Below are 23,454 nucleotides of genomic sequence, written 5' to 3' on the forward strand. Positions count from 1 at the left end.
TGCGTCCACACCCTCCGCACGCCGAACACCCAAGTCCCACAGCCATGTAGGGAGGTGCAGACCCTCTTCTGCAGGAAACACCTCCAACTGCTGGCTCCTCCCACTGCTGCTACAGAGGTGGAGGAGACGCCCAGCTGCAGCAGCTCTGGAAGTTAAACATCTGTTTACCTTCTCCAGGCTTTTCACTAATTGAAGATGTCACTGTTTTGTTACTCTGTAGCAACAAAAGACCTGGAAGGTTTAACAACCCACTACACAGGAAGCTTCAGACATCATAACGAAGGAGTCTCCGGTCAGCCGACCGATCCCTGACAGTTCAGACGACAGTGGAATTCTGGGAAAATCTCTGTGTGTGAAGTCCAGAAGGACCTCTGACCCTTCAGGCAGCCCCACGTGAGAAAGCAGCGAGTCACAGTCAGCAGAACCCCCACATGGACTCGAGAGAGCCTCTGAAACAGAACGCTGTAATGAATGCATGAGTGTGTGGACCGAGACTAGAGCCCAGAACACGACCCATCGACCCATGGCTTATCAGAACATCTTGAGGCATGGGTGTCTGTGGCACTCCGATCTGGTGTCTGTTGATTCTTTTTCAAGTTTATTGTGCAAATCAGTCAACACACGACCAGTGTCACTAACCCTGAACTATTAGTTAAGCTCCAGTGGACCGGTTCTGCTCTGGGTGAGTCCAGCGCTCGCAGAACTTCTGCTCGGAGGAAGTCTGGTGTACCGACTCTGTTTCAGATCTACTCTACTAAAATCCCATATTCAGTTTAGAGCTGCTGATGTTCAAACTGGGTGGCTCCCAGCCCGTATGGTTTTCCACACACCTCCCAAGTTCAAGTAGCACTTCATAATAGACTCTTCAGACTTTGGCCAACATGCCAGGATCAGGTGTTATCTTTCATGTGTGGCGTTCCGATCCCTTCTGTTAGCCAGGTGCAGTGTATGAAATCAGCAGCATACACATCTTACCTGTTTTTAATAAGGAAATCAGGGTGGGATTTCATAAACCTGTTCTCAGACATCCCCTCTATTTGTGAGCATGAAGCTGCAGCTCCAGGTTGGCTCCGTGGAATGTTGAAGATGTGCACAGAGAGCCAGCAGCCCCATTAAAGTCCATTGAAAGTAGTTCATTTTAGGATGATTAATTGATTCTCTGAATGTTTTAGACAAAGATTTAATGCAGACAGCAACAAATGGAACAATTGTTTGGATGCTTTTGTTTGAAAGTTGGTAATAAAATATATGTTTTTAAAAAGTAGCACAGAGACCAGAAGGCTGATGTTCCTATAGGTCCAGGTGTTCCAAACCCTGATCAAGTTGGGATAGATGGGCCGAGCGGTTAAGGACAGTCTGGCACAGGTTGTATTCTTTTGTATAACTCTCAAAAGGGTGGGTACCTTTTACATATAAAAAACTGATTGTTGGGCCCTTAAAAGGACAAAGTAACAAACAAACCTCCAATTAAGAGTTTAACACTTAATTCAGACAAACAGACCTGCTTAATTGAGACAAAGGAGGAACTTCAGTAATGGATGATCAGCCCACTAAAACACAAAAAGGGGGTAAAACTGAAACTAACAAAGCAGATCCATTTCCCCCCATGATCCAGAGTGGTGGTATGAGTCAATTTGCAGATCTCTTCATAAGCTTGCTCCACCCCTTCTCCACCTTTTAGCTGATCCGGTGCCACCAAGGCAACTCAGAACACAAAAGCACACTTTTACATCATCACTTAACATGTGAACCAAAATGTGCACACTTATTTTAAAAAACAGCCATGTAATGACATCCATTCCAAACTGACAAAGTGTCTACTTTTAATTAAACCACATAAATAAGGGAAACAATACACATTCCATTACCTAAACTGTGTGGCTGTGGCTGCAGCCATCACAGCTCGGTACAAAGAAGGTACCAGGACATCCCACCCTCGTGTGGCCTGGATGAAGACGCATTTAATCACGCCTGTAAAGGCAAAAGCGCGTGACGCTGGGTGATGGCATCTCTCAGTTCTTACGCTTTCACCTCGCCGATAACATTTAAGTACAGAAAACTATTGTTAGCTATGCTATTGAAAAGTTAGCTTAACTGCTCGCTGGTGTTCATTCTGCTGCTTTCCGGTCAGTGTTCGCCCACCGAGCGCTACCTTTTTGTGGCTCTTTTAGTTTTCCGCCTCTGTGCTCTTTGGCTTGTGCCTGTGTTGAGTCTGTGTTGGACTCCACTTGATAAAAATCTGCTCCCTGCCCTCGGGGCTGTGGGTTTTCTCTCCATGAGAATGTGGCAAGGTGGAGAAACAAGGGCCCAGGCGGGATTCTATCCCAAGACTCCCAGGTGAGAGTCACAAGTGCTAACCAGTCAGCCAAAAGGACATCCCCATGGCCAAGTAGCCAGGGCAGATGATCAATCGGGATACAGCGACAATCACCCTGTCACAAGAAGCACCTGTACCAAGCCTGTCGTGTCTGCCCCTGGATTCTTCATGCCAACAGAGCACTCTGACCCAGAGGTGTGCGAGTTCTGTCGTCAGCTCCGCTCGATTGGCATGTGAACTTACTCCAAAGTGGCCTGGGAGACGCCGCGGGTTTGCAGCAGGACCCCACGCTCTCCGAGTCGGCTCCTGTGGCTTTGCACGGCTCTGACAAGAATTGAATGTGGGGGGTTCATCTTGATCACAGGCTCAAGGGCAAGCCTACGAGTACCTGGTTCTCCCACTTAGATTTGCCCTAGCTCCCTGCACATTTTCCAAAGCTGCCTCAGCACCACTCAGAGAGAGATCTGCATTCTTGCCTACTTGGACGATTGTGCTCTGGTAGGGAGTTCTCGGGTGCAGGGGTTATGGTGGTGTGGGACATGTGGTCCCCGACCCAATGGAGTTCTGCCTAAACTAGATTTCATGGCCCCTTGGGTGGCTCATGAAGTTCTGTCTGCTGGTTTGAGTTGCCATCTTAAATGGCGTTGTCGGCCCAGGTTTGATAGCTGCTCATGGGGTGTTTTCATATGTCCCATAGTACCTTTGTTGGACCAAGTGAATCGATTGAAAGGGAACGCTAGGTTATGGAAGTAACACCTGTTCCCTGAAGGAGAGGAACGAGGTACGCAGGGCTGCCCCCTTCGCAGCCTAGCTTGGAGAGCGGCTATCGAACAGAGAAAATCTGGTGATGCTGGGGGCTTGTAGGTGGAGGACGGGGCCACCACCCAGCATCACGCCCATTTGCTTTTACAGGCGTGATTAAATGCGTCTTCAGCCAGGCAACACAAGGATGTGATGTCCTTGTACCGTCGTCGTACCTCGTTCCTCAACTTCAGCAGTTATATACATAATGTTTCTAACAGGTCCTACAGGTTCTGGCCTCACGTTTAATCAAGTTTTACTGAAACATCAGAACCAGGTTTGGACTCAGAAATAAAAACAGAACAGGAAGTGTTCAGGAACCTTCCCAGATTCAGAACTGGGACAGTCCTCCAGATGTTCACTGAGGCAGCTGTGAACAGACATCTGCTTTTTATCATCTTCTAACTGAACATAAAACTTTGTTACAGTAATCGGAACCGGGCCGAGTCCTAGGCTGACGTCTCCATCGATGGTCTCCATCAGTGAACCACAGGGCCAGAACTCGTCGGACCCGGTTCATCATCAACACAACCGGATCCATTGTGAGGTAGTTCTTTGGTACCAAAACCAGAACTAGTCTGAAGGTCTGATGTTTTGTGAAAATCTTCTGAAACTTATGACCCAGTATACCCAACAAAGACTCAACAGCTGATCCTTTTATCCAAAATGTTTTTATTAAAATGACAGGAAGATAAACCAAATGTAACAAAGATAGCGGCGCCTTCATTCAGTTACATTATCGACAAACACAGAATTCATAAAAAAATACATGCTTTTACTATGAAAAACCTATTTGGCCCAAAATACAAATATTTTAATACAAAAACTGATTGTCGCTTAAAAAGTGAGATGAAATCATTTTGATTTAAAGATGATTGATGTTTGTTTTTCAGGGTGGTCAGAAACCTTTTATATTTGATAAAAATTATAAAACAAAACAACTAATTCCAATCCTACACTTCATTTCTTAACACGGATCATTAAAACCTTTGATTCAGCTGCTGACCTCTGACTCTAAACTCTGTTTTGACATCAGGATCTGGGAATGCTTGCTCCTGAGTGAGGATGGACGTGTCCCAGACCGGCTCAAAATTCTACTTTAAAAAGCTGCTCGGGTTGAGAGTCCTCTCAGCAATCAATGTGTTCAGGTTCTGATCCAGTTCTACATTCACTAATGTTGTCATCAGCAACAGAGCCAGAACAAAATTCTGATTTAAAAAAAAATAAAAAAGGGGTAAATAAACCCGTTAAACCCACTGGAGAATGAAAGGATTTAGGAAGTTGGTGCAAACGCTCCCCCTGCTGGACACCACCGACCAGTTCACTTTAAAGAATCAGAACCATCGGGTTTCTGCTGCTGTGGAATGTTCTGAAGGCTCTGATGCCATTCTGTAAGGCCTAGACAGACCACCTCTAGCAGGTGGTTTATGGATATCCTGCCAGGTTCTGAAGGTCCTGCAGAACCTTTAGTGGTTCAGCGGTTTTAGTGTCTGAAACAGTGAAACTTGGAGCCTGTTCCAAAAGTTTTACATGAAACTTTAAACCAAAACACAGGGTTCTGACGGGTTCTCTGTTCTGGTACCGATTAGGGTCAGGGTTAAACCCCAAACCGATCAGGAGGAGTTCCAGAGCACAGAACGCCCTCAGACAGAAAAACAACTAAAAACAGGACTGAAAAGAATACAACCATAGTGATCAGCTGATTGCAGCTGAAGCTCCACCCACCTGCTGCCAGGTGAGAGTAGATAATCTGTGACCTTTAGATGAAGCAGACTCACACAAGTGTGGTCTTTAGGACCCTTAGTGACCCCCGTTGTTCAGTTTCTCTGCCTCTGCTGTGACCGGGGTGCCGTTAGACTCTGTAGCTTGACTGTCCCTGAGCGGGGACCCTGTTGTCCTCAAGAAGACGACCACGTCCACGACAAACACCACAGCCGAAAAGAAACCAAACACCTGTGGAGGAAAGGACAGGTGAATTCCCAAGGAGGGATGGGAAGGAGAGTGGGACTAGATCCAGAAGTTCACTTACCACAGCCACAGTCTCCAGTTCAGATCTGCCGTTGTCCACCGCGAAGGTGATGGAGGAGATGAAGAACAGGGCGGTGATGATGGCCGTGTAAAAGAAGTCCTGCAGAAGAAGCCACTAGTAATTATCTTACAAATACTGAGTGTTGTTGAGGTTCTGAATCAGCCAGCAACTGCTGATCACATGTGCATCATCAGTGCTTCACTAATTCTTAACGGGTGACCTTGTTAAGCCAGAACCTTTGATCCCATCTGAGCTGAAAGGGCTGGTCCTCTAATGGTTGAGAAGGTTTATGGATGTTTGATAGCTCAAATCATCAGATGGTTGTGATTTAAAGTCACGATCAATCTAAATGTTCAGCAGATCCGTTCTCGGCGTGTGTTCTGAAACATGGATCAGAACCGGGAGGTCTGAGGTGGGCTCTTACCACTTTGGGCCAGCAGCTGATGTTGACCTTTTCATGCAAATGGGTGGCGAGGAGAATGAGGAGGAGGAGGGTGAAGAGGAAGGCCGTGCAGCTCACAAACTCAAAGAAGTAGAGAGGGTTGCAGCTGGAGCAGCTGCCGACCAGCTCCTCCAGAATGAAGGCCACCAAGGAGAGAAGCTGAAACAAAACCAAGACAATGAACACTTTAGGAAGGGTTCATTCAAGATGGCCACCACAACTGATTGTTGCATTCAGTTGAACTGATTCTGAGGAAAGATCTGATGACATGTGCCAAGTCATTCACGTCTCTCGTAGAGGTCCTGGTAACTCTGCTCCATAAATACCTTCATTCATAATAAAGCCAAACAGAAAAATGAATCGGCTTTTACAGGAGGCAGATTATGTGGTCTATTAAAAACAAGTTTATGAGGCTCTTGGCACATAATCCCTCTCACATAAAGGGATTTCAGCTGTTTTATTCTTGACACTTTCAGTACCTTCCAGAATAAGCCTACACAGGACTCTGTCACTTTAAGAAAACAAGCTGGAGCTGGCCACGCCCACCCACCCCCGATTGCCTATGTGGTGAGGTGCTTGGATATCCGGGAGAGTAGAGCTGCTGCTCCTCCTGTGCTATAATGCCCCTGGTTGTGATGTCACAATAAGGGAATTTTTTTAAATGACTCATTTTATGAATTTCATTCCTGAAACCAAACACTGACAGAAAAGACATTTTTATTCACGTCTGGAATTTTCTAAGAGGCAGTGGAGACCCACATGACAGCACAAAAGGCTGCAAAAGGTGAGTTTTGTAGAACGTGTCCACTTGAAAACTACCTCGATGGATCAAATCGAAATGGTTCATAAAAATCTATTTGAAATCTCTTCATAGCCTAGATCTGCATTATATAGATGATCTACTAGTCGTCTACACTCCTGGCAGGAATATGAGGTCCAGTTCCCAGTCCCTGTTAGATCCCAAAGGCTTGTCTCAAGACCCGTGGAGATGGAGCTCCTTTGGTGGCTGGTTCTAGGCTCTGGAGCAGCTTCCCACACATCTCAGCATCTCTCATAGTCTGGAGCTTTTTAAGTCATCAACTTATCTTTGACCAATCTTTTAATATTGGTTGATCTGCGTAGCTATTCCTTTACCTTTTATCAAGTTTACTGTGGTTTGATTACTTGATATTGTCATTTTATTCATGATTTTATTATTTCTTTGCCTACTTTCTGACTTCTTGACGTTTTATTTTTTGGGTGTGTTTTTATGTGGTTGTGCTGTCATGTACAGACCTCTACGTTGTGTCAACAGCAGTAAATGGGATTTATAAATGAGCAAACCAGCAGAACTCCACCTCCTCTCACCATATGACGAGCTGGGTTTCAGACTCAGACGAAACACCAAACCCTGAATCAGTCATGAAAACATTTGTTTGACTTTATTTATTAAATAAAGTCTGATCAGAGACATTAGGAAAGAAAAACCAGAAAGTCATAAAAAGTATTTGATGCTGATTTTACCCCAACAACGCTCAACCAGCTGTTTCACAATCAGCTCTTTGTTTACTAATTAGGTCACCAGTTTTTAATGTGTTCTGCCTATTTACAGTAAAAACAGTCAGCAGGACGTAAAACCAGCTGTGTGCTGTGGTCCGCTCCATCTGAAGACACGTAGGGGTTTCCAGGATCTGCTGCTACCATGGCGGAACCAAGATCCAAACACGTCCAACAGAAGGAACGGTTCAGGACGGGTCACAGTGTGGACAGAGAGACATCCGTCCACTGGGAGGCTCAAACTAACGCTGAGATGTTCAGAGAAAATCAGCTTAATCTGAGAAAAACGGACAAGAAACTTTTTATGTTTATTTTGACAAAAACAAGGAAGTGTTTTGAAGTCCACAGCTTCCTGTTTTGTTATACGCCATTATTTTTGTGTGTGTGTGTGTGTGTGTGTGTGTGTGGTCTGAAACGGAGATTTGAGAGATCCCCACCTCAGCTCAAACACACACCTACAGCAAGCAGGTGTTCTGGTTCTGGTTGGTTCCTCTCCAGCAGCAATACTACTGTGGGAAACACCTGATCACCACAGGAGGAACCCTCTGAAGGTGCCATGGAGCTAAGAATCTAACACTTCCTGTCAGGAGGAACGAGAAAGACCGTTACTGTGAAAGGACAACAGAAAGTGCTGATGATGACAAAGATTTGCTCCAATGAACAAAAAACTTCACTAACTTTATTAGTCAGTGGATCTATCACAAACCAGAGACCTGGAACTATGAAGTCCTGCAAGAACCTCAAACATCTCAGAGAGAGAACCATCAGAGGGCTGAGGAGAACCCATCCTGGACCATGAGATGATGATTAGATTGGTGAAGACCAGACTGTTGGTTCTGGTGAGTGCTGGTTCCTGGTCCTCCACGAGTTAGAAGAAGCCCAGAAGCAGCTGTAGGACTGATCCAGGATCAGATGAATGTCTCAGAATAATTATTAGTCCATGAAGAGGTTCTGTTGATTCAAGAACTCTACCCCCACCCCCCCACACACACACACCCACACACACACACATTTCCTCTTTTTACCCAACACTAGAGTCCAGAGTTCTGGGGTGGCGGATGCAGGCCTTGTCCCTCCCGGTTGCATCAGCTCTGAGATCTGCTGATGGAGGACTAACGGCCTTCTGCAACACTTTCAGTTCTGTCTTCAGCTTCCTGCTGGGTCAGGAAGACTTAGTCAGAGGTCCCAGACTCAAACACCACGCTGATCTGAGCTGGGACGGTGGCTCAGGGGTTAGGAGGTCACCCTTTAACTGGTGAGTTGCTGGTTCAAACCCACGCATCTGTGCGTGGCAGCCTCACCTTCGTCAGTGTGGCCTTGTGCAGCTGTGGCTAAGATGTAGCGCATCGCCATCAGTGTGTGAATGGATGAATAATTCACTGTGGTGTAAGGCGCTTTGGAGTCCTCCGACTCAGAAAGGTGCAACAAAAGGATCGGGTTCTATCCAGAGCCACAAGGTAACAGACCGGCCAAGAGCAAAAACCTCTGCAGCACAGTAGAGGTGTCAAGGGTCAAAGGTCATTTCTAATTCTGCTGTTCATCCTTCTGCAGAGTTTGTCCATAAGGAGTCCAGCAGGTTCCCTCTGAGGTCAAAGAAATGACAAAGTGCTGGGGGTATGCCTCAGTGGGATAAAGGTCAAAGGTCACAGTCTAAGACTCTACAGAACCCTGTTAGCAGGTGAAAGGATCAATGACATGATGTCATCACTAAAACGTTAACCACTGCTAAGTGCTAATTACGCTAGCATTAGAAGAACTCAAGTCTTTGTTGAAACAAGCTGAAACACGGTTCTGTTCCGTTTGGAGCAGAACGAATCAGGTGGAGCCCTGGGGTTGTGTGTTTGTGCTGCCAACAGCTTGTGTTTGTGTGTAATTATGTTGAGCCGGTTTCCTCACGATTCCTCTGAGGGAGAGAGAGTCAACGGGAATCTAGTTTGGTTTAATCCAGTCACATCTGAATGTTGAAGTCAGACCAAACAAAACTCACGAAACACGGAGACTCGTTTATGGTTTAGTTTGGTCTGACTCTAAATTCTGTTTCCTCTCAGAGTGGAACAACCAATGTTTTAATAAAAACAAACGAAAAGCAAAGAAAATAAAAAGAGTTTCTGGAGATGTTCAATCTTTCTATTCTCTGATTCATAAAAGTTAGTAAAAAAGTAAAGAAAAAATAAAGTTAAGGGAATTTTAAATTTAGGATCCAAATCTATTGTTGCCATTTTCCCTTCATGCAGGTAAAAGCGTCATTTTAGGCCACAGAGTTATTTTTGCACTGTATAAAAAACCAAAAAAAAAAACATTTAAAGCATGAGTGAGTTTTAGATCTTGACTCTTTCCTGGATGTGTGAGTAAAGACTCGCTGAGATCGACTGTCCAGCAGCTTTCGTTTAATGCTGATTAACGGATGAAACATTAGTTCGTTGGACCCAGGAACCAGGAAGATGATATAAAACATGAGAAAAAAAACAATTTCCACTCCAACTGGAGCTACACCAGAGGACAGATCTGGTTCTGGCTCCAGAACAAACAGAGCCAGAGATCAGAGAACATCAGAACCACTGGAGCCACAAGGTTCCCCATGGTGGAACTCACCACTTCACAGACTTTCAGGACGAAGCGAGTTTTATCCAGGAGTTTGGAGGGGACCTTGAAGCAGGAAGACTCTGGGTTTGGAGTAGTCGTGGAGGAGTAAACGTCGTTGGCCATGATGGAGCTGAGAGACAGAAACTGAGCGGTTAAACATCATCCATCCGTCTATGACCAGATCCCAAATCAGTGATTGATGTCTCCACCTTAAACCAGTAAACTAACTAATGGGTGAGCTGCAGACTAGCCTGCTGAATCCATCAAACATCTGGACTGAGCTCCTGATGTTTGAACTCAGTCTGTAAACTGGTGTCTGTAGGTAACTGTAGCCGTCAGTCAGACCAGAACGGCTGTTCTGACAGCTGCTGGTTCTGATTGGACCTGCTCCGCTCACCAGATCATAACCTGCTTCAGATCAAGTGAATCAAGAGAAAGTGAGTTTGCTGCTCCAAACTCTTCAAAATCAGAGAGGATCAGACATCATCGGCACACGGCTTCGGTTAGACTCAGGAGAACACAACCCGAGACTAAATCAGCTCATCTGACCCTACTTTTGAACATTTATTAGATAAATGATCACAAACATTTAAGAATGTTACCGCCTCCAAAACAAACCGCCAGTCATAAAATCCACAGGATAAAAACGACGGAAACAACTTTATGACTGATTTATGATTATTGTCTTTGAGTAAAGTTGTTTTTTCTCTTGATTCATGTTAATAGTCACGTCTGATCAGCTGTACGAGCATGTAACAGAACCTTTACTTTCACTTTACACGACTTACTATCAGGGGTTTTATTGGGTGATTTCCGAAAGATGAAAATGAAACTTTATTCAGTCGATTATGTGACTTTAAACAGTAACACAAGCTACTTAAAGATCTTTACTGAAAATAAAACTATTTCCGCCTGATTGACTTTAATATTTCCGTCTTCAGGCCTGTTGGTTTAAACACATGAGTTCTTACAGCAGAGCCAGGGAACTCGGATCGGTGTTTATTTCTACAGCTGCTCGTTTCTCCGGTAAAAAGGTACGATGCGAGTTCGGTTCGGACTGGAAGTAGCTAAAATAACCGCTGCAGCGGAAACTGGGCTTAACTTTTGAGTTAAATCATCCAACAGGCTTCCCCACAAACAAACAAACAAACAAACAAACTCTCTAAAAGACGAAGTTTGATAAAAGAACTCCAGACACGAGGGGAATCCCGGAGGCTCGGCCCAATTCAGCTCAGACTTAACCAAACCAGAAACTGGTCTAATTAGTAACGTTCATAAAAACTCGGATACATGAGAAACTCACCGTTCGGTTCCGTCCCGGTTCGGAGGGAAATAAAGTTTCTACAGACGTTTACACCAACGAAGTCACTTTTGTTTCTCTGTTACTTCCGCAATGAAGATTTTATTACGTCACAGTCAAGCGGCAAATGATGAGACATGCTTCCTGTCAGAACTTCAAAATAATAGAGGAAGAAAAATTAGCGCTTTCATTAGAAAATTTGCATTTAAATTTTTCCTCACCATTTGGTTGAATACATTTTTTATGGACGAAATGCTTATATTTTATACACATATGTCCTAAATTTCTTATTGTGTGTGTGTGTGTGTGTGTGTGTGTGTGTGCATGGACGTAATTTTCCTTTTAGAAGTGGGGGGGGGGGGGCACGGGGGGGGGGGTGTCTTTACAGTATGCTCTAATGGGAAACAGGCGTCAACACAAACGTTTGGTTTCCGCATGGTCCTAGAGCTTTCTGTAACTTTTGATGTCAGACCATAGACTAGGGGTCCTCAATTATAATGGTCCAAGGGCCACACATGTAGGGCCGGACGTGGCCTGCGGGCCGCCATTTGCGGACCACTGCCATAGACTGTTTATATAATACAGACAAATAAAAATAATTTCTTCCTAATGGATATAAAAGTATAAAACAAATATAACCAAAGAGCAATTGTCAAATATGTTATTTTTTTAAGTTTCTGCAAACACATCAGATTGTCACACAAAACTATAAATTAGAGCATCCTAAATATTTTAAGGCTCTGATGCTAAAAGCTTGGTTTATGCTTGATGCATTTACTTTCCGCTTGGTGATGCGGCTCGTGGATGGAACGCGCTTCACAACTTGCAGCGTTTATGGTTCATGCGGCTTGTCTCTACGGTGAGCCAATATTCTCCCAAACGGTAGGGGGGCAGCATGGAGCTCTACGGCATGCATCCAACACTACACCATAGTACCAACCAACCTTTAGAGTAGCCTGGCCTGCCAGACTCGTCCTCTGTTTAATTCTGCACAGAGAAAGATTCTGGTACAGGCAGAGAGGCACTTGAGGGGCAGGACTAGGCAGCTCAAAAATAATCAATCAGAAAAAAGATGGAAATGCCGACTGTACTGTGCAATGCTGTAGTTTTTTAGCTGTAGTAAAAAAAATAGCGACTGGTAACAGCGCAAGCATCTTTTTTTTTTTTTTTAAAGAAATGCTTTTAGCGCTTCTACTTGTTTATGAGAAACTGAGCATCGCAGTGTGTGACTTTTTTAGCTGTGGTCAAAAATGGCGTATGGCGACAGAGCAAACATTTTTCTTTAGAAGAAAGGCTTTTAGCGCTTCTACTTGTTGTTGTTTTAAATACGTGTCCAAGTCATTTAGAGGAGGAAAGAGCCGCAGCGAACTCCGCTTCAGTCGCCTTGACAAACTTGGCGTTGTGGTGTGTGACATCTGCTACTCAGCGCTCATTGGCTCGGTTAGAAATCTCAGGGGTTGCGGGGTTATTTAAATAGGAGAGTTCCCAGACCCTTTCTCTGTGCAGAATTAAACAGAGGAGTCTGGCAGGCCAGGCTAGCATTAGAAAGCAAGTCACCACCAAATGTACTTATTTTTTGCTTATAAATTTGAGAAACAATTGTCTAATTGCGCGATAGACACATGCAATCAATAATTTGGCACTTTAGTACATCTTGATTAAAATTTATATATTCTGTCTAAAACTTTTAGTGTTGCACCCTCTTCAGGTAAAAACTCTGCACTGCATTGGATTTAAATCTGCCATCGCTATTGGTTAAGAAGTACACTATGACATTAGCTGGTACCATATGATGTCACAATATTGTGAGCCTGTGTGTGTGTGTGTGTGTGTGTATTTGTTAGCGACTCCACCGTCTTGGTCTACCAGGACACAGCATTTGTCACATTTTTCAACCAGGAAGTGGGAGTGGAGCAAAACTCTGGTAGGGGGTGACTTGCTCTTTAAGTGGGTGACTTGCTCTCAGTGTGCTTTATCAGCACACTGATTTGCTAGAAGGACTTCCTTTCTGTTCCACTGTATGAAAAGCAAATGGTTCACTGGGATATTTGAACTGTGAAGCTTCATAAAATCAAAAATGCTTCACTCGCATTCTGATCAGACAGCTGTTGGATCGTCCTCAACAGACACAAGATCCTCAGAACTCGACCCGCTGACAAGTCAACACAAGCAAGTTTGTATGCCAAGCCACAGAACTGACTCAGTTATTATTTATGACTCTCTTACATTTTAAAGTCTACCCGTATAATTTCACCTGTCAGCTCACACAGGGGAGGCTTTTAAACTTTTTTTTTTACCACAGACTCAATTGTAGTACAAGCTGGGAGTCGAACTAGCTTTCCCCCCAAAAATTTGGGTTTAAATCTGAATCAGATGTAGACCGAACCACGTGACCTTGTTTGAGTCACACCTGTTATAGGTACTTGTGCTCTGACTTCATCAACAAATTCACTTGAATTAATTGATTATTTCATATGCCTGAAGGAGGCGCTGCTGCCCGCTCCTCCGCTGTTCTCCCTCTCCTCCCGGAGTGTAACTGAGGCTTTCCCCGGTATAAAGCCGTGAGAAGCGGCTGGAGGCTGTAGAGGCTCTCCAGCAGCCACGAGAGGAGGACGATGATGATGAAGGTGTGTGTCTGTCGGAGTGGAGCTGATCTCAGTTCAGTCCGTCTGAGCTGAAACTGGGAACTTTCGGATGTTTACTTTCAGCTGGAGGTTTTTCTTCATCTGAACAGGTAAACTCACCTTTGGCTGAATGAATAGATTCCTCCTTCTGGAAGTTTTCAGTGTTTTTTGGGGGGATCAGGTTTAGAATCTCGAGCTGTTCTGGGATCAGAATGTTGTGTTTGGAGGAGCTAAGGTCTGACTGGTCTCATTGATTAGTGATTAGTTGCTATTGATCAGCTGATAGCTCCCGTGGGTGGTGGGGGGCTCAGCTCTGTGATGAAGAACATCTGCAGTTTCAAGAGGTGTCTGTTTTTCGTGATTATTTTAAATTAAAAACAATGATAAAAAAGTGAATAGAAAAAAAACCCCAAAAAATAAATCATATTTTATTAAATGAATCCGAAATAAGCAAAAACTCTGCTTCATCTACTAATCAGAAACTCAGAAATGAGACAATTTTTTTCATTGTTGGTCCACGAACTCACAATCACTATACGCTAATTCACTCTATGAGGAACAGAGCTTTTACCTTCAGATTCAATATTTAATGTTATCAGAATTATTTTAAGTATTCTTTTCACTCTGATAATTTGAGATAATTCAGGACGTTGCAGCCGCACAACAATCAGAAATCGGTATTGGTCCTTCCAACCAGCATCAGTACATTTGTCTGGATGTTTTTTTGGTTTGTCCTTTAAAAGAAATCCTATCTATCTGATCTCAGGCTGTAATTGAAATGTTATTTATGCTAAATCGATCCTTTTTAATAATTTTGAGCAAACAATTAGTTTTATTTTAAATAATAAAACCATTAGTTTTATTATTGATAACAAAACTAATTGTCTACAGATGCTGCATAAAATTATAAAATGATGACAAAATTTATTTATGTCAGTAATTCCATTCAAAAAGGGAAATTTGTATATTAGATTCATTCATTTCACACAGACTGATATAATTCAAATGTTTATTTCTGTTATTTTGATTATTTAAATTATTTAACCGACAACTAATGAAAACCACAAATTCAGTATCTCAGAAAGTTAGAATATCAATTAAGACCAATGCAAAAAAAATCTTTTAAATGTTGGTCGTATGAACATATTTAGTTGGGGATCCTTTGGCCTGGATAACTGCAGCAATCGCGGCATGGAGTCGATCAGTCTGTGGCACTGCTCAGGTTTATAGAGCCCATGTTGCTCTGATAGTGGTCTTCAGCTCTTTTGAATTGTTCTTCTGGCGTATTGCATCTTCCTCTTCACAATACCAATACCCCATAGATCTTCTATGTGGTTAAGGTCAGGTGAGTTTGCAGGCCAATCAAGAACAGGGATACCAAGGTCCTTAAACTAGGTACTGGTAGCTTTGTGTGCAGGTGCAGAGTCCATAAAGTCAGTCAGCAGGAGGAAGAAGTGCCCTAAAACTTCCTGGTAGATGGCTGCGTTGACCTTGGACCTCAGAAAACACAACGGGCCAACACCAGCAGATGGAGCCCCTAACCATCACTGACTGTAAAAACTTTACACTAGATTTCAAGAAACGTGAATTCTGTACCTCTCCTCTCTTCCTCCAGACTCTGGGACCTTGATTTCCAAAGGAAATGCAAAATTTACTTTAATCAGAGAACATAACTTTGGACCACTCAGCAGCAGTCCAGTTCTTGTTGTCTTTATCCCAGGTGAGACGCTTTGGACGCTGTCTCTTGTTCAAGAGTGGATTGACGCAAGGAATGCGACAGCTGAATCCATGTCTTGCATACGTCTGTGTGTGGTGGTTCTTGAAGCACTGACTCCAGCTGCAGTCCACTCTTTGTGAATCTCCCCCATATTTTTGAAAGGGTTTTGTTTCACACTCATCTCTAGGGTGCAGTTATCCCTGTTGCTTGTGATGTTTTTTCCACCACATCTTGTCCTTCCCTTCACCTCTCTGTTAATATACCAGCCTCTTTAGCAATGACCTTTTTTGTCTTGCCCTCCTTGTGCAAGGTGTCAATGATCGTCTTTTGGACAACTGTCAAGTCAGCAGTCCACGCCATGCCCAACCTACAGAAACATAGAGACCATTTAAAGGGGTACACACGCTAAGCACCATTGCAACGCCGACCCAAAGCACATCCAGAGGCCCTAGAGCTCACCGGCCACTCTGGGACCTCACAGATTGCCAGTCCACCTCTGCTGGGGCCCGCTGCTCAGTTAAAGGGACATTTTTAAGGTGCCTCCTGTTGCTCCATGCTTAGCTGTTAGCTACAGCTAAAAGCACCAAATACAAGCAGTGGGACGATCTATCAGCTCCAACTTGGAAATTGAACGGTTCCGCCCACAGCTGGTAGGCCACGGGGGGGGGGGGGGGGGGGGGGGTTGGTCTGAGTTTGCTGTCAGGGTGGCACTAGCACACCGTGGACCCCCGGTTGTGTCAAAGGCCACGGTTCTGCAGAACCAATAAAGGATTTTATTATAAACAGGTCTGAGTCACCGCCAAATGTAAAGGCTCCTTCCATTATGTAAACTGGTGATCGGATCAGAACCTGATCCTTGATCTGTGGTCTGGTCTGAAATAGCTCCATTCTTCCTCCTGACTTCCTGTGTTACCCGAGCTGGCAGCGCCTTACTTTCCCTCAAATCCCTTTCTGCGGCTGTGCTGTTAATCAGCAGAGTGCTGCTGATAGGATAATGTATATATACAGTATATATGTGTGTGTGTGTGTGTGGTCCAGATTGGAGATATGATCTCTAAGTTCTGACCCAGCAGAACCAGTTTCCTGTCTGGAGTTCATCACACATCTTTTCACAGCTTGTTCTCCAACTGTGCCTCATTAGAATCCATCACTAGCTTTTATTTTAATGCTCTCTACCTGCATTTTATTGCAGGAAATTTGCACATTCTTAAAATAAGCGCACTGATAATTATCTAGTGTTAATTAAGGCTCATTTACTCACCTGTGCTTTCCCGCTGAAGTCCAAACTGTCTATTTTTCTAATAATGGAAAGGCAGAAGTCCAGAGAACTGTTCCTGTTCCTGGTGGAATCGGACTCTCTAGGTCCAACAAACAGAAACACAAAAAACATCATGAGCAAAAACTGATCTTGATACGCCTTCAGGATCTTTTAGATGTTTTTTAAAACTGAATGAAAGTTGCAGGATAGATGAAGGAATATCGAAGTTCCCTTTATACGAACTGATGCAGCTGCTTGCTGGAGCGTTCCATGTCTGTTGCAAAGGAGAAAGTTAAAGAAACAATTCAGAAATGCTCGAAAGACGAATTCAGAAAGTCAGATGAATAAAATAATTCAGTGCCGAACAGCTGATTTGTTCCAACATCAGAACAGTTCCTTTAACTTTAGATGTTCCTGATGCAACACTGCTGACTCTCAGGTGTTTTTATGAACATCTGGGCGGCTTGGAAATGACGAGTTTTTATTATGAGTAAAGAAATCCTGGATGGTTAATCTGGTCTCAGTCAGATTATCAGGAGTTATTTAACGGATGTAAACATCAGCATCAATAAAATCCTCCAGCTGAATCTGACACGTTTCACCAAATACAGGAAATGATTCTAATGACAGCGGGGATAAAATAATCTGCTTTTTAATCTAATTACAGCTTGTTTGTTTGCATCCGTTCTGATTCTGACAGGTAATTAGAAAATAGAATCAGCTGTTAAACAACGAGTCTGATTGTCTTATTAACGTCCCCTGCAGAGCATTGATCCAGCTGTTTTGTCCTCCTACAGACTTCCTGTCCTACGTCCACCATGACGGACATCTATGAGTCGGCAGCTAACTCGCTGGGACTCTTCAGCAGTCCTTGTCTCACCAAAGTGGAGCTGAGACTCACTTGCAAAGGCATCTCAGACCGGGACGCTCTGTCCAAACCCGACCCCTGCATTGTCCTCAAAATGCAGTCTCATGGGCAGTGGATGGAGGTGGGTCACCATGGCAACCGCTCTGACCTTTCGGCCACTGCTCCCTCATCAGTCTAATTAGCAGGAGTCGCTTATCGTTTGTCTTCTTTAGTTCAGTGAGACGTGTCTCAGGCGTCTCCTGGAGACATGTTCATCAGTTCTAGTTTATTCAGACCAGTAGATTCTGTTTGAGTAGATAAATGATTGTTGGTACTGATTTTTCCTTCCAGAGTTGAGTTCTGTGTTGAACCGTGTCAGAAGGTTCCCGAATCAGCTGATTTCCTCCTGGGCTGCTGGATGTCAGAACCTGGACCTCTTTCCTGACTTTAGCTTCAGTTCATTTGTCTCATCGGGTTTTGCTGGAGCGGCGTTTATAAATCCTGTGGTCCAGTTCCAGGTATGAGAACAGGTCCAGGTCAGTGGCAGAGGAGGAGAAGCTGATTTTATTATCTTGTCCATATTTCCTGGGGGGAAGTCAGAGGTGATTCAGTCTGTGATTTATTATCAGTTTCTGTCTGATTCCAGAATGTTTGTCACTGAAACATCAGCTACCAGCTGTTTGATGTTTACCTGACCAGCTGACGTTTCCCAGACTGGTGCAGAAGCTTCTGATCCAGTCCTGTCCCTAAAGTTGGAATGTAAAGTAACATGGTTACCATGGAAACAGAGAAAAATCACCCAAGTCAGGAAGTGTTTTTGGCTTGTGTTCAGGCTCTGGGATGCTTCGTGGTCTTCATGTTTCTGTAGATGATAATAAATACTCATTTAGCTAATGTGTGATGGTAAAAACAGGTGAAACAGAAGCCACTGGAACGGGAGCTGTTTCGTAAAAGTGTGTTGGAAACATCTGATTTGATTCCTGTTCTCTGAGGATCTTGGATGTTCCTGACAGATTCCTAGATCTTCCATTAAAGAGCCGAACTCCATAAACCATGAAGCAGAAAATACTCACAGACACAAAAATAAACACAAGCATTCAGTTTATTAATATTTATCAAAATAAGTGAGTTCACTTTCAGCTACATGAAGCTGAAGTTTAGCAGCTCCAGACTCACAGAGCCTAAGCGACTGAAGCAGCTTTGGGTGTGAAACCCTGCCGATGTGCCTCTGAGCCTGGTCATACTGTGATGGGTGAGCTTTGATGACTTATTCATGAGTTAAAGAGCGACAACAGCAGAAGTTTGATTGGCTCTGATTTAAAGATCCAGTCTTACTTAGGCACAGTTCCTGCTCCCTTGAATCCAGAGGTCAGAGGTCAGACCGACCTCTCGGGAATAAGAACAGGATCCAGTCGATCTCTACTGTGGTTCTTCTGGAGCTGGTGACCTCTTCCCAGTAACTGGGGTGGCTCCACCACTAATGAACGAAGTCAGAAGGATGTCACCTCCTCATTAGCAGCTGTGAGATTTCTTTCCCATTAAAGAGACTTCCCTGTTCTTCCCATTAGGAAATGAGCAGCGCTCCACGGAATGTGATGTGGGAAACCTCCAGTCTTGGGATTGTTCTGTTTATTCCAGCAGCACCAGTTTGTAGGGACATCAGATCTTCTTGCATTCCTGTGCTGATGGGATTGTTTTCTCAGGAGAGCGAAGGTGAATTTTACCTGCCGACACTGGGGCGCTCGGCTCGATTTGCTGTGACTCTCCAGCTGTAATTACAGCTTTCATGACCTCCTTTTCCCTGTGAAGTTGCAGCTCCTCCAGTAATTTAAAGTCAGGACGACTTTTTCTTCTTTAACCAGGTCAGCGAGAGCTCCATCATCTAGAACTCCACTCCAGGACCAGAAGGAGGAGAAAGGGATGAAACTGAGACTCTGATTATCGCTGGAGGAGCTCGATTATTGATTATGTGTCCTGATCCTGTTTCTAATAACCATTTAGATTTAATCCTTCAGTGGATCATTTTACGAAGACCACAAACTCCAGTTCAGAAAAAAGCATGGAACCAGTTATTCTGTTGGAGCAGCACCCATCCATCCATCCATCCATCCATCCATCCATCCATCCATCCATCCATCCATCCATTGCTGCCTTTTCATGTTTAGGGTTGTGGAGAGCTGGTGTCGATCACCATAGGCCATAGGGCAAGAAGCAGAGCTACATATTTAGATTGGGATTATGTTAGACTGGGCCTATGTTAGATTCGTATAATGTAAAACAGGGATTATGTCAGACTGGGATTATGTTAGATTGAGATAATGTTTGACTGGGTTTATGTTTGACTGGGGTTATGTTAAATTAGGATAATTTTAGACTGTAAATAAATCAGAGTGGTATAATGTTGAATTGGGATAATGTCACACTGGGATTTTGTTAGATTGGGATTTTTTCAGACTGGGATTATGTTAGATTTGGATTATTGTAGACTGAGTATGTTAGAATGGTAAATGGTAAATGGCCTGTATTTGATATAGCGCCTTCTAGAGTCATGGAACCCCCCAAGGCACTTTACAACACAACCAGTCATTCACACATTCACACACTGGTGGGGATGAGCTACAATGTAGCCACAGCTGCTCTGGGGCGCACTGACAGAGGCGAGGCTGGGATAATATTTGACTGGGATTATATTAGACTGATTATGTCAGACTGGAATTATATTAAATTGATTACGTCAGACTGGAATTATGTTAGATTGGGATTATATTTGACTGATTATGGGTTAGGGTTAGGGATAACCCTAGGGGTACTTCTGAGCATTTTTTAACTCAGAAGTACCCCTGAAGGACTTAGTTGTTCGTCCTTTTATCAAAACTTATTTGAAGCCTGAGAAGGTTAAACAAATCACTTTTATTGTTTCTGTTTCCTGGTTTACGTCTTTTCATAAAGACGTTTTCCTCCTGTCTGCTCTGCCATTCCTGGCCTCTTCTGGTGATTTGTTGTTCATTAGGGATGTGGAGCAGTGTCAGTGATGTCTTTTGAGTAGACCTCCACCTGCTGCCTCCTTGTCCTCCACCTCCTCATGCTCTCCTTAAATCTGGTCCTGTGACCACATCATCAGAGGAAAGGGGATGCTGAAGCTGACTAGACCTGGTTTCTCCTGATCCAGTCTGTAGAACCTCCAGGTGACCTGTCTGTAATCTAGTTTTACGTGTCAACATCCTGCTGAGGCTCCTGCTTGTTGAGATTTGAGTGCTACCAGTAATTCCTGAAGTGTAATGGTGGTTTTGTTCTGTGGTTGTTTCTGTAAATGTTTTATTGGCTCTGGTGGAGGGGTGGGGGATCAGCTCCAGCTCCGTTGGCGTTCCTCCCTCTCCAGTCGCGCTTTTCTTTTCTTTTCTTTTCTTTTCTCACATATTCCTGATTAAAAGTCTTGCTGGTTCTGCTCCGTCGCCGGTTTTCCTTCATGGCATTTCCAAAGTCAGCGTGGGAAGCACGAGCAGCTTCTGCTGAAACTAAAAGCTGCACTAATTTAACATTAGTGGTGTGGAAAAGTGTGGAAGTGCTGCTGACAACCAAAGTTACAAACTCAGCCAGGGAGGACAGGATCAACTGTCATCCATCTGGTCCATCACACAGCCCTCCATCCAGAACCCAGCAGAATCTCATCAGCTGGCTGAAATGGAACCGGAGAATCCAACATTACCAAAACAAATGTTTATAGAATCTGAGGTCAGATAGGACACGAAGGTTCTTGTTCCTCTGCTGCCTACAGTCCTGAAAACACGAAGGATATCCAGCAGAATGTTTTATGGTACAAGCGTTCCTCTGTATGTGCTTTTAGGAGGTGTGTGTGTGTGTGTGTGTGTGTGTGTGTGTGTCAGACCTCTTTTTGCTGGCCCATATTTGTATTTTTAGACCTGTAGAAATGCAGATGAAGCATCAGTCTCCATCTCCTCTTCTTCCTCCCACCTGTCTGTTTTTCCCCTTCTTTCTTCTTCATCTCCTGCTCATCTTCAGGAGGTTAAAGTTCAGATGGCCGAGTCCTCCTGAGGGCTGGAGGGTGATTTGTTTTTTATCCTCTCTGATGAATAAAACTCTGATTTCAGACGCCACCCATCCAGCACAAACTCAGCGGGAGAGTTTCCAGCCTGATGTTTCTGTTTTCTTTGTGTTCAATGTTAAGCCCCGCCTCTTTTTATTGTGATTTGGTGGCTTGTCAGATCAGATGTGATTTAGAGACTACCAGTCAGAAGGCCTCAGAGCAGGAGGCTCTCAGCTGGTAAATGAAATGATGCTGAATCTCCAGATGTTTCAATTGAATTCAAAGATACTTTATTAATCCCAGAGGGAAATTAGAGTTTCGGTACACACAATTCTGAGATCAGACATACTTACATAGACACATGACAAAAATTGGTGACTGTGGTCATTCGCAACTCAAGTTGCGCTACCATAATAGATCAAGAGGGTTAATATGAGGATAGAGTCAGGGGGGAGGGGAAAAAGTCACTTCAGAGTTACCCTCCACAGAGAGGGTAGCTTTGCTATGCAAAAAACACCTCAGACAGATATGCACACAGACTGCAGACATTACATAACATAAGTGTCCACTAGGTGGGGAGGTAGGGTTAGGACTCTCCTCACTTCAGTGCGTGCAGCCGCATGGAGCAGCGCTCACCAATTCCGTTTGGACAGGGGAGGGAGATTAATGGGTTAGAGGCCACATTGACTCCTAGATACGGTTCCACGGCTTTCACCGGTCACAGTCCTGCCCAGGCTGGGATAGGGAGAAAGAGTTTCCATAGCGACGGCAGCATTCCACATTTCTTCCGAGGGGGGAGTATTCACTTCAGTCTCACAGGCTCCAAGGGCATCAGATTCAGATAAGAAATGTTTTGGGGCCAGACAGAGATAATTTCCTCTCTGCCCTAGAGTTCCGTTGGTCTTCAACCCCTCTAGATCCAATAATGGCGTAATTAATCTATCCCAATCTGTGCTGATCCTTCAACTTGCTCCTTGATGGAATCCACCTGTGCCAGAGCCTGATTCTCAGCCAAAGTTCAAAGTTTACGACTCATCTCGACAATTATATGAGTTTGTGTGTTCACAGCACGATGCATTCCATCCCTGAGCTCCGGGATTGAGCCAAAATTCCTCGAAAGCTCGTTAGTTTTCCGGTAAGCCAGGTAACCGCTCAGGCCAAACAGCAGTAATCCTGACACCAAAACAACGAATATCCAAACATCTTCATAATCCTCTACAGACAGTTGAGAGAGGCAGATCATGTTCCACCGTTTCCAGGAGTCCACGATATACCCAGCTGGCTCTGTCCCAGAGGGGCGTCCGGGAGCCCCTTCTCCCGTTCTCATCGTTGAAAAAATGTTGTCAATAGCATTGAGAGACCAACTGACCAGATCCATTTTTAATAATTTCCAGTTTCCAGAAAAAATGCAGAAAGCGCCGTGCACACAAAGACAGGACAAAGAGCCTTGGGATGAGGAGTGAGGGAGAGGAAAGGAGAGGAGAAACAAAATAAAGCGTCTGTACTCTCCACGAGCCGGACGAAGTTTGTGAAATATCAAGCCTGATTTTAGAAAAAGACAACATTTACTAACAAAAATAAATCTTTAGGTTTAGAAGGAAAGCCTTCTAAAAAATAAAAGCCTAATGCAGAACCAGTATCTGGTTCTGAACATTTGTTTTGAATCTCTGAGGAGATGGAGTAGATGTGAAGTCCTCCAGTCTTTACTAAACCATCACGCTTCAGTTTCACACAACCCCCACAAACGGCAAACATCTTTAGCTGCCAGATCTGTGACGGTATTTTTGGTTCTGCCTCATTAGTGTGAGAGCGTGGATGGAGATCAGAACCTTCACGTCAGTTCCTCACACAGATCAGCTGTTTTAACTCCATCTTCTACAGGGATCATCTCGTCTCCTTGTTTGTTTGGATGGAGGGTGTCTGTTATTCACCAGGAGACCAGATGTGAGACAAAA

The 23,454-nt window shown here is 44.1% G+C and overlaps 3 protein-coding genes across 8 annotated transcripts in view; 1 reads left to right on the forward strand and 2 right to left on the reverse strand.

Annotated features, from left to right (window-relative positions):
• Positions 1-91, reverse strand: part of col6a4a (collagen, type VI, alpha 4a) — a 46,188-nt gene extending 46,097 nt beyond the window's left edge. For all 4 annotated transcript variants that reach the window (XM_015949593.3, XM_015949592.3, XM_070551799.1 and 1 more), the window contains exon 1: positions 1-91. This exon is cut by the window's left edge and continues 13 nt beyond it. The gene's annotated coding sequence lies outside the window, so the exon portion shown is untranslated.
• Positions 92-4,124: 4,033 nt separating this feature from the next.
• cmtm6 (CKLF-like MARVEL transmembrane domain containing 6) lies at positions 4,125-11,137 on the reverse strand. Its single transcript, XM_015949595.3, has 5 exons — positions 11,012-11,137; positions 9,718-9,838; positions 5,572-5,748; positions 5,148-5,246; positions 4,125-5,071 (listed from the first exon to the last, which is right to left on the reverse strand). The coding sequence occupies exons 2-5, from the start codon at positions 9,829-9,831 to the stop codon at positions 4,919-4,921; spliced, it is 543 nt and encodes a 180-aa protein (XP_015805081.1). The 5' UTR covers positions 9,832-9,838; positions 11,012-11,137; the 3' UTR covers positions 4,125-4,918.
• cpne4a (copine IVa) overlaps positions 9,867-23,454 on the forward strand; it is a 47,421-nt gene continuing 33,833 nt past the window's right edge. Inside the window, exons 1-2 of one of the 3 annotated variants that reach the window (XM_070551801.1) lie at positions 9,867-9,942; positions 17,405-17,596. In XM_070551801.1, coding sequence (XP_070407902.1) covers positions 17,426-17,596 — 171 coding nt within the window. In that variant the 5' untranslated portion in view covers positions 9,867-9,942; positions 17,405-17,425. Of the gene's footprint in view, positions 9,943-13,559; positions 13,743-17,404; positions 17,597-23,454 lie in introns of those variants that run through there. The other 2 variants (XM_070551800.1, XM_015949596.3) reach the window with 2 other exon arrangements.

The sequence above is a fragment of the Nothobranchius furzeri genome, chromosome 5 (genome assembly GCF_043380555.1).
Source record: "Nothobranchius furzeri strain GRZ-AD chromosome 5, NfurGRZ-RIMD1, whole genome shotgun sequence".
In the NCBI taxonomy this organism is placed as follows: domain Eukaryota; kingdom Metazoa; phylum Chordata; class Actinopteri; order Cyprinodontiformes; family Nothobranchiidae; genus Nothobranchius; species Nothobranchius furzeri.

Excerpts from the sequence above, each read along its gene's own strand:
- cmtm6 (XM_015949595.3), bottom strand. The coding sequence starts at position 9,831 with ATGGCCAACGACGTTTACTCCTCCACGACTACTCCAAACCCAGAGTCT. Across the intron at positions 5,749-9,717 it reads TCCTGAAAGTCTGTGAAGTG|CTTCTCTCCTTGGTGGCCTT; the intron begins GTGAGTTCCACC and ends GTTTTGTTTCAG. Across the intron at positions 5,072-5,147 it reads AACTGGAGACTGTGGCTGTG|GTGTTTGGTTTCTTTTCGGC; the intron begins GTAAGTGAACTT and ends TTTCCTCCACAG.